The following is a 10,586-nucleotide window of genomic DNA, read 5'->3' as shown; positions in this document are numbered from 1 at the left end:
CAGAAATTCCACGACAACATCTGCGGTATATCCTGGGAGAAACTCTCGTGGAGATCTCGGGATAAATCCTGGTAGAAACCCACAGAAACTCTGGGAAAACGTCTGGAGAAACTCTCTATGATCCTCTTAGAAATTCCAGAAGAAATCGATCTGAATACCGGAATCCTGGAAGATTCTCAAGGAAGAATCCCGCAAAGAAATGTTCGAATCTTGGAAAAATGCTTGTAGGAATCTGGAAGAATCTCCGGAAGGAATTCAAAAAGGAATACCAAGACAAGTGGTGTGAAAACATACGGAAGAAATCTTGGTTATAACCCTGGGAGGAATAAGAGGAAGTTTCAAAGAAATTCCAGAAAGCAACCCTGACGGAATTTGTGGAAAAATCGTTTTCTAGATGGATATACTAACACTAACACTACATAATCGAAAACTTTTTCATTCATACCCACTATATAGTAAACTCTTTTTCTGAGTAGATCTACAAGTAATTCGATACTTTTTATTCATACGAGTGTAGGATCGTAGCAACCCATTATGTAGACGTTTGACATTGTTCCTAAATAAACATTATTCATTATCAATCCACTAATCAATCTGGTCGCATCGCTACAATTGGCGACGAGGAGTGAAATTATCAATCAAGATTGTTTAATTGATTTGAAAGGAAATTAAACGCTATAAATTTGAAGGCCTAGAGTAACTAAAAGAAATCCATACGATTGAGGGTCTGATGATGGAAGCTAACAAAAGCCAACTGAAACGAGGAGGAAGAAGGATACAACCGATGCGGTTTGGCGGTTGGAACAGCATTATTCCTGGAGTAAACAATTGAGGATCCAGAACATGAAGATATTGAATACGATTGCTGTCGGATGATCAAATCTGCTGTAGCGGTCCACTCCGGTTAGATGTTGATTACTTGCAGAGACGGCTGTCCAATTCTGATTTAATCGTTCAGATTGAGGTCGTTGAAAACATATCATATTATTGATTGTGTTCGCTTTCCAATTGGTAAGTTGTTAAAATCTTTTTCTATCGTGGATCTCCAAACTGAAAGAAATACTACGTTGAAGTAAGTTATTTGTATTTTTGCAAAGTGTTTAATGTTGCAATGATTTAGTTCATTTAATATTTTTGATTGATGGAAAAAATACGATTTGCTAAGTGAGGGTGTTTTAACTGAACATCAATTCCAGTACCACTATTTCTGCAGACTTCAATCATACCAATACTGCGTATCTGGGCCCGACAAACCTGAGAGAGACACTCAGGATAGGTTCTAAATCTACCAGATTCCCTATTCGATTTCCCGAGTACCCAATATAATCACTCTATGCTCCCGCAAACGAAAATTCCGTCCTTAACTTCCAACTCTCACAACGAACGCAATATTTATATATAAATTATGATACCCGAGGACCCCCTCGGCGTTTTTAAAAACTACGACTGCGCCATTTCAGATTCAACTGAAGACTCTTTTTCTGTATTGTGCAAATCAGTTTTTATAAACTAACACTTCCCGATCGATCATGATTATTCCTGATCTAACCTAACTGAACTTGAACTTGAAAAATATGTTGCGCCACAGCTATGACGATGATTCTACGTCGTATGATGTGCGTGCGGGTGGATGTTTACGTTTGGTGCGATTCGGCTGCAATGGTGCTCCGGCGAATGAATGTTTATGTTGACTCATGATGATTGCGTCTCAGGCTTGGATAGCGAAAGTGGCTTATTGACGTGCTTATTGACGAATATCAGCATGATCGGTGGTAACGGTTTAATTGTGGTCAGTGGAAACGGGTTGCTCGTAACTTATATATAAAAAATAACAGAACAGGGATGATGTTAGAACCTTAGCGGCAATAAATAACAGGGTGTGACAGATTTAAATAAACATAAATGAGAACTATGCAGAGTTTACAACCAATTGTTAAAAGGAAATTGGAGTAAGATGTTGGAATGGTACTCACGATAGAAAAGCTAATCAAACTAAGCAACAATCAATTGTTTAGTTTACAGAAAATATTGAATACACACTAGGAAGCACGTGTGCTTAACAATTTACCGATCAAACTGAATTTGATTATTGTCTATTATTAAAATGGAGTGTGTATGGTTGAATTGTGAATGGTATTTTTGGGACTGAAAACATATATAAAAGCTACGGTTTACGCTAGGATATTAAATTTAGTTTCTCATTCGAATGGTTACTGTTGCGATGCAGATGTGCAACTTTGTAAATGTCTAACGAAAAGGACACCCTATTTTACACCAGACTGGTAGACAAGGTTACAGATGGAAGTAAAACAAAATCGGTTTGACATAAATCAACAAATTAGCCAGCAAAGTATGTAAGAGTAAACATTATATTACCAAATTAATCTTTCTAGTAGATGCTTTATAAATTATCAAATTTGACAGAGCCGAAGCCTATTGACGTCTAACGAAAATAGAGTAATGGTAGCGAGAAAGATCTACTATAAAATTTAACCGAACTTCATGTGAAGTGAATGAAAAATACAATTGAAAAGTCTTGAATTTTAAGTATGCGGTATGTCAGATGCATAAAGGATTGTGTATATTTACCGATGTCCATTTAAAGTTTTACAGAATCTAGAAAACCCCGAATATCATGAGATACATATAATAAAATTGTTTTATCATAATCATGTACTAAAAGTTGTTAACTGTAGGAGTTCTCTTAAAGCACTTGCAAGTTCTATGTCAGAACTGTGAAATGTGTGAAATGAAGGTACATTGAATCAAAAAGGTGAGACACAGAATCTGATATGCTTTCCAGGCCGCTATTTTACAAACTTAAGGTGACTTGATGCATCACAGAATTATCATTGACTTTTCGGTTTTTAATGATTGTTGGCTCGCGTTTTTGAAGTGATAAAAACCGAGCACTTCTGCAGTCACGCAGCTGAAAAGAATCATCACACCCACCACGAGTGAGCATATGGGATGATACATTTTCATACGAATATGCGTTTTGGTAACTGAGTTTTATCACTTTGAAATTTCGAGCATGATTCGTTAGTCGTAACTTCAAAACGCCAAATAGAATTTCAAAATGTTTTAAGAATATTATAAAGAAAATACAAATTGTTCGTGAAAATAATAATAGGAGCGGTTCTCAATTCAGGCAGTGCCTCAGGGCCCACTTTAAAAAGCAGCCAGTGCCAAAGATAACTAAACCGTGCATAACAAATGATAATAATAGAGAAACCCTGTTGCTAGGGCAGTACACATTTAAGGGTGTGGGACTCATGCAAGTGGATGAGAATAGTTTCAGTTCCTTTTAAATATTTAAATAAAATCCGTTGACGATCCTCAGAATGTAAAAACATTGACAAATCTAGGGCGATCCCTGAGATTTTGACAGAAAACTGGTGTGAATAGAAATTGAACTGCCCATAACTGCATAACAGTCACATTCGACAAAAGTAGGCATTGGAGAAAATGGAGCTCAAAGTTTTCAATTATGGGATAGTATCGAAATTAAAAAAAAAACTGGAGGCGATCCTCAAATGACAACGGGAAATCTAGAGTCGATCCATAGATTGTAGCCAAGAGGCGATCCTCGGGTGTAAATGATAACTGGAGGCGATCCTTAGGTAATGATAAAACAAATCTGGTGGCGATCCTCAGATTGTCACTCGGAGGCGATCCTCGAGTGTATAAGGAACCTAGAGGAGATCCTCAGGTTAAATGAAGCCCGAGGCGATCCTCGAGTGTAACCAAGAGGCGATCCTCAGGTTAGAAAAAAAAAACTCCTAGAGGCGATCCTCAGGTGTGAATCAAACCCGGAGGCGATCCTCGGGTGTAACCTAGAGGCGATCCTCAGGTTATCAAAAATCCTGGAGGCGATCCTCAGGTGTAACCTAGAGGCGATCCTCTGGTTATCAAAAATCCTGGAGGCGATCCTCAGGTATAACCTAGAGGCGATCCTCTGGTTATCAAAAAAAAATCCTGGAGGCAATCCTCAGGTATATAGAAACACCAAGAGGCGATCCTCGGGTGTAACCTAGAGGATTAGAGAAGAAAAAAAACTGTCGGCTATAGTCATGTTACAGATGACTTGAGCCTGCTCTCGATCGTCAGGTTAAAAAAGACGATCTTTTGGAATAAGCGGAACTCTATTGTTGGGTACTATTCAATGAGGATAGTGGAACTAGATAACGGGATGCAGTAAGCATAACTTTTCCGGAGGCGATCCCCGCGAAGTTATTCTTACTGATTTGTATTGTGGCCTGGTGGCGAACTTAAGTTCGTAAAAATCGAGGTGGAAAAGGAAGAGAGTACATCATTGTGTAATCCAATAATGAACTAGATCGAGATTTTATGCTCAATTTAAGTTTTATGTATTCCAGTGACCAAACAAAACACCAAAGGAAGAAGAAACCCATAGAATTAAAGAAAACTGGAAATAAGGAAGCAGCTATAATAACCACGTTTCTCATGAAAATGAGAAAGAAGTAGAGAATGAAGAATCCACAGCAACCAGATAGAAATGCAGGAGTATCAAAACCGAAATCTGCCTTTTATTATATCTACATATTTCATTGCTTATAAATACTCACGTACTACTACATTTCAGGTTTATGTGGAAACTTATCGGTCATGAACATTAGATTATACGGACATCTGACTGAATCGACTTGTGCCAGCAAGTGTTGAACTGAATGTTCTATTCCCACTATTCCATGTTCTAGCGAAGAGTTATATGAGTATAAAACAAGGGAGGGATGTAGGATCGTAGCAACCCATTATGTAGACGTTTGACATTGTTCCTAAATAAACATTATTCATTATCAATCCACTAATCAATCTGGTCGCATCGCTACAACGAGTATACGACCCAATGTTTTATTTTTTTACCGGTGCAAAACTTCCCTGAGTATTCACGATATTCCCTGTTTTTTTCCCTGTTAAAAAAAATTCCCTGAGGATTCCTGGTTTTCCATTTTTTTTTCTCAGGTAGTAGAGAAATCCTTAAGACGATTCTGGAGGAATGCCTGAGAGAATTCCAGGAGAAATCTAGGAAGGAATCCAGAGAGAAATCCATGAAGGAATCCCAAAAAGGTTCCTGTAGAAATCATAAAAAGAATCTCGGAAGGATTCTCTGAAAATAGCCTCAAGAAAAATCCTCAAAGGAAATCCGGGAATAATCAATGAAGGAATTGCGGAAGAAATATCTGAAGGAATCTCTGAAAGAATTCAGGAGAAATCCACGAAGGAATCTCGAAATAATCTCGGGAGTAATACCTGAAGAAGTACTGGAAGGAATCCCTAAAGCTATCCCGGAGGAAATCTTTGTAACAATACCTAAAAAAAAATCGGGAGGAATCTTAAAAAAATCTGGGAGGACACAATGAAGGAATCCTTGAAGGAACTCCTGAAGGAAGCCTCGAAAGCAGCACGGGAGAAATCTCCAAAGGGATCCCTAGAAAATCTTTATATAAACCCTGAAATAATCTATTAAATAGAAATCCCTTTGAATATACTGGAGGAATCCCAAAGGAATCCCGGCGCAGATCTCTGAAAGAATTTTGGAGGAATCCCAAGAGGATAACAGGTAGGAATGCCAGACAAAACCCCTAAATGAATCCTGGGAAAACCCAGGATTAAACCTGGAAAAGGAATCTTAGGAGAAATCAATGAAGGAATCCCGATAGGATTCTAATTCATAACGGAATTACAGAAGGAATTCCTGTACAGATCCTTAACAAAATCCTGGAGGCATCCCTGAAGGAATCTCTACCAGGAGAAAATCTAAAGAAAACTCGGGAAGCATCAAGGATGGAATCCTGGAAATAATAAAGGGAGGAATCCCAGTGGAAATCGCTGAAGGAATCCCGAGAAAATGTTGACAAAATAAATGAAACAATCCCGGGAGGAATCTTTGAAGGAATCCAGGGGAAAATGTGTGCTAGAATCTTTAGAGGAATCTCTAAAAAACTGGAAGAATCACCAAGGGAATCCCTTAATAAATCCTGGGAGGAATTTCACAAATAAATCCCCGAAAGAGTTTCCGGAGTTATCAATTTGATTTGATTTATTATGATTGTAGGCATTCGCCCATTATCTTAAACTATTACAACACATACATTCATTTCAGGTCAATTAATCTAAAAACTACATCTAATTACATGCTTAATTTTTTCTTTGGACATTACAACATTAAACTGATTTCGATTAGCATTATAAAATGACATTATGCGATACATGGGTTCATTCCTAGCGTAATTTTGAACTCTATTTGGAATTTGAAACGGACGTACTTGTCTTAAACCTGATCGTCCTTCATACAATGAGACCTGCCCTGCTAGGTATGGAGAAACGTATCTATCATCTATGACATCCTTCAAAAATAAAGCATCGGCCATTTTCCTACGAATTTCTAGCGAGTCTATACCAACAAGCATGCATAATGATTTGTAATTGGGTAAGGCGTCTCTCCAACCTAGGTTACGAAGAGCAAACCGGACAAACTTTTTTTGAACACTTTCGATTCTCGTTTTATGAGTTTCATAATATGGTTGCCAAACTACACTAGCATATTCAATGGTTGAACGAACTAATCCAATGTAAAGCGAGATGATAGTGTAAGGATCGTCGAAATCTTTCCCAAGACGCTTAATCAGTCCAAACATGGCGTTAGCTTTTGCAATAACTTTTTCTGTATGTTCGGTAAAAGTTAGTTCCGAATCAAGCTGCACACCCAAGTCATTCACGCAGAACGATCTATTAATAACATCGGCACCCATCTGATACTCAAAATGAATGGTATTAATTTTTCTGGAAAACGACACCACATTACATTTTGAAACATTGATCTTGAGACCGAACTTTCTGCAAAAGCTGGAGAAAAGCTCAATATTCCGTTGCAAATTTTGACAATCCTTCAGACAGCTTACTGGGATGAAAATTTTAACATCATCTGCATAAATGAGAATATATACTCCATCAAGAAAGCTAGGCAACTCGTTCATAACAGTGATGAAAAGCAGGGGGCCCAAATGGCTACCTTGAGGCACTCCGGAATCAACCGAGAATGCCTTTGATCGCGATTGATGAAGCTTAACGTACTGCGTGCGATTTTCTAGATAAGTCTGCAGCCATCTGAGAATTGGTCCTTCAATGCCGTGCTTCCTTAGAACGGACAAAATGGCACCAGTGTTCAATCAATGAAAAAATGTCCGAAGAAATCCCAGTAAAATCCCGAATAAATTCCTTGGGAGAATCCAGGAGAAATCTACAAAGGAATCTCCAAAAAAAATCTTGGGAGGAATACCTCAAAGAGTACCGGAAGGAATCCCTGGAGAAATCAATGAAGGATTCCCGGATTCCGGAAGAAATCCCTAAAGCGATCTCGAAGGGAATCTTTAAAAGAATACTTTAAAAGTAATACTTTGTCGTAAAGTACAAACGATGGAATCCTGGAAGAATTTCTTGAAGGAATTCCGGGAGGAATCAAAGAAGGAACTCCGAAAGGATTCTAATTCTCAGCGGAATTACAGTACGAAACCCTGGAAGGATACTTAACAGGATACTGGAGGTAGCCCTGAAGGAATCCCAGGATAAAATTTGAACAAAACTCGAAAATCATCAATGAGAGAAATTTCAAAAGCATGCCAAGAGAAATCCAGGGGGAAATCATTAAAGAAATTCCGAGAAAATGCCGGAAGAAATCTATATAAAATCTCAAGAGAAATATAAATGAAAGAATCCCGGGAGGAATCTGTGAAGGAATCCAGGGTTGAAATTCTTGATGGAATCTTTAGGAAAATCCTTAAAAAACTGAAAGAATCACCTGGGGAATCCCTCAATAAATGCCGTGAGGAATTTCAGAAAGAAAGTCGGAAGAAATCTTGAAAGAAATACCCGAAGGAATCTTCGGAGAAATCAATCAAGAAATGACGGAAAGAATCCCGAAAAGATTCCTTGGAAGATTCCCTGAATGAATCTTCGGAGGAACTCCTAAAGGCCTGAAATTGTAATAAGTTACACTCAAGATCAAGATATTTTTGACCTGAAAATCTCTTTTATGATAAAACACGTCCGACTTGCCCCTGTTGCCGGAAACTTATGAAGTGATCCAAGGATGGTCATCACAAAGAACGGTTAAATCAGTTCTAAATGCACGATACAAAAGTTGTAATATTATACAAAAATTGGTATACCGAATAAAATCTGACAATTCACTTACCTTACTCGTACTCACACAAGTGACCACACTTCGGGCACTTGGGATTATTGGCAAACCAGTGCTTCAGATGCTGCAAATGTCCCCCATGGGAACAACCCTGACACCACGCGTACAGCCCTCTCACAACCCCGTTGCACACGCTGCACTTGGAACTTTGCACCGATCGACACTTGCCACAGTACCACCCAACAGCATTCAACAGCGGCCTTCCGCAGTCTCCACAGTTTGTGTGCATCGTAGTGGACTGTTGGTTCATATCCGACACGCTGCGAATCCAGCTCAGGTTGATGATTTGCGTCGCCTCGTTCCAAAGCTGATGGCGATGCAGGAGCTCCACGTAGGACAGCAGCCAGTTCTCGTGGATGGATTCGTCGATCTGGAGGCTGTGCCGGCGATCACCGAGTGCAATCAGTATGCAGGTCGCCGTTTGGACATCTCCTATTTCCGTTTGCAGCGTTAGGCAGTCCGCTAGAACCTGATGCGGTTCCCAAAGCGGCGGATTCACCGGATTTCCGTCGGATATCTTCAGGAAGGAAGGCAGATTCGGCGGTGGGGAGCTTTCCTGGGCACTGTCCGCGTGCAGTTCCTTCCTGGGTCGGGCATGGTGTAGCTCGTGTGCGTTTATCAGATTGGACGATGGGAAAGTGTAGTCCTTGATGAGATCGTGGGGTCCCGTGTACAGGAAACCATCCCGGAAGCCTTTGATACAATTGACGTTGTCGAAGGTGAGCTCCGTTTCGCCGAAAACGAAGTCACAACAGTTGGGCTCGATGTCCACCGAGAGCAGTTGGCCTTTTCCGCAGAGCATACTAGTCAGATCGCTCTTGGGATTCAGAAATTCTAGGAAATCGTCGGTTGGATTTGCCACTAGGCCTGCACTTCCCAGATTCGGATTGCTTCCGGTTTTATCGTCACCAGGGCGGCCCGAGCTCGACTGGTTCGAATTCTGTGCCATCAAGCGGTTCGACTGACTTTGACTGGCATTGGAGTTCCGTTGCTCTAGTTTTAGATTTGCCGCCGAGGAATAAGCGTAGAGTTGGCTGATGAAATTCCACAGGAAGCTGACGTTCGTCTTTCCGTACTTTTTAGCAACGGACGCATTGTGTGCGCAAATTTCCGCTAAAGAACCTCCGGTAAGGATATATTCCTTAGCGCAACCCTTGAGAGCGTGAAAATCTTTCAACAAAGACGTTTTCGTAACATCTTTGGCATTCGGAGAATGGACCTTCGTTAGAAAGTGGTACAAACTGGACTTGGCCAAATGGAACTGATCCGTCGATGGGGGCGTCTTCTGTCTGCTCCCAAGCAGGCTTGTTTTCTGAACGGGTGGTGGCGTAGGCGGTCCAACTAGCTTAATTTTGTACGCGTACAGCAGATCTCCCTTGAAGTTAAAACTGGCACCTTGGGGATTCGCTTTGATGGCCGGTCGCGATGCGTCCTTGAACACGTGTTTGAATATGGTGGAATCCTTGCTAGTGGATAGCAAAATGTGCGAGTCGTTGCCCTTGAAGGCGATCCCGGTGGTGACATTCGAATGCTCGTTGAACGAGGCATACGGGATGAATGGCCTCCGGACGTCCCATATGTAGATGCTGTAGTCTACGACGAGGGCACAGCTGGCAATGTGGTACATTTTGTCCGGACGCCAACGGACTCGACCCACCACGGCAATCGTGTGAATGCTGTATTCTAGTGAGACGTTCTTCGGATTTTCCAGTGACGAATTTTTCGGGTTGGTGTTCCAAATCTATGGGAAAAGAGTCGAATGATAGAATCGATTAATACGTTTGTCAGGGAGGCGTATATAGGATGTGCAACCTTAATTTGCTTGTCTCTGCTTCCAGTGGCCAGCCACTGTTGTTGTGGATGCCAATCGCATGTGTAGATTGGTCCACTGTGCGCTGTGAACTGTGATGTGCAGCGATCGTTTTTGCGGATATCCCAGAGTTGGACTGGAAAGAATACACCATAACTAAAGAATAGAAACGTAAGAATGGTCCACCGAAAATTACCTGTTCCATTCTCGGACACCGCCGCGAACGTATTGGGCGCGTGCGGACTAAACTTTACATCCCGGACGCTTTCCGAGTTGCTAAAATAGGTGTTGATCGCCGTCCTATCGCTGCGCAGATCAAAACACTTGATGGTGCCGTCCTGCGAGCCGGATATCAGCAGGTTCGATTCCGTCCCGTGGAAAGCCACCGAGTGAGCCGTGCGCTCGTGTTCGTTGTAAACCAGCAGCTGCTTTTGGCGTCCGAATTTGGACAAATCCCACACCGACACCACCCCGTTGGTGGCCGCCGTGGCCAAGATGTTCGAATCGAGTGAACTCCACGCAACGTCGTTCGAGGAGTAGCTAAGGTTCTGG

At 41.1% G+C, this 10,586-nt stretch overlaps 1 protein-coding gene across 1 annotated transcript; it reads right to left on the bottom strand.

Annotated features, from left to right (window-relative positions):
- Positions 1-8,149: 8,149 nt before the first annotated feature.
- LOC109421791 (GATOR2 complex protein WDR24) lies at positions 8,150-10,586 on the bottom strand (the record flags this gene model as incomplete). The annotated part of the gene is given in 3 exon segments (XM_019696341.3): positions 8,150-9,965; positions 10,037-10,170; positions 10,231-10,586. Coding segments are annotated over 3 exon segments (2,236 nt in total), but the record flags the coding sequence as incomplete, so codon positions are not given.

This window comes from Aedes albopictus, chromosome 3, assembly GCF_035046485.1.
Source record: "Aedes albopictus strain Foshan chromosome 3, AalbF5, whole genome shotgun sequence".
In the NCBI taxonomy this organism is placed as follows: domain Eukaryota; kingdom Metazoa; phylum Arthropoda; class Insecta; order Diptera; family Culicidae; genus Aedes; species Aedes albopictus.
This window is presented reverse-complemented; position numbering and strand designations above follow the sequence as displayed.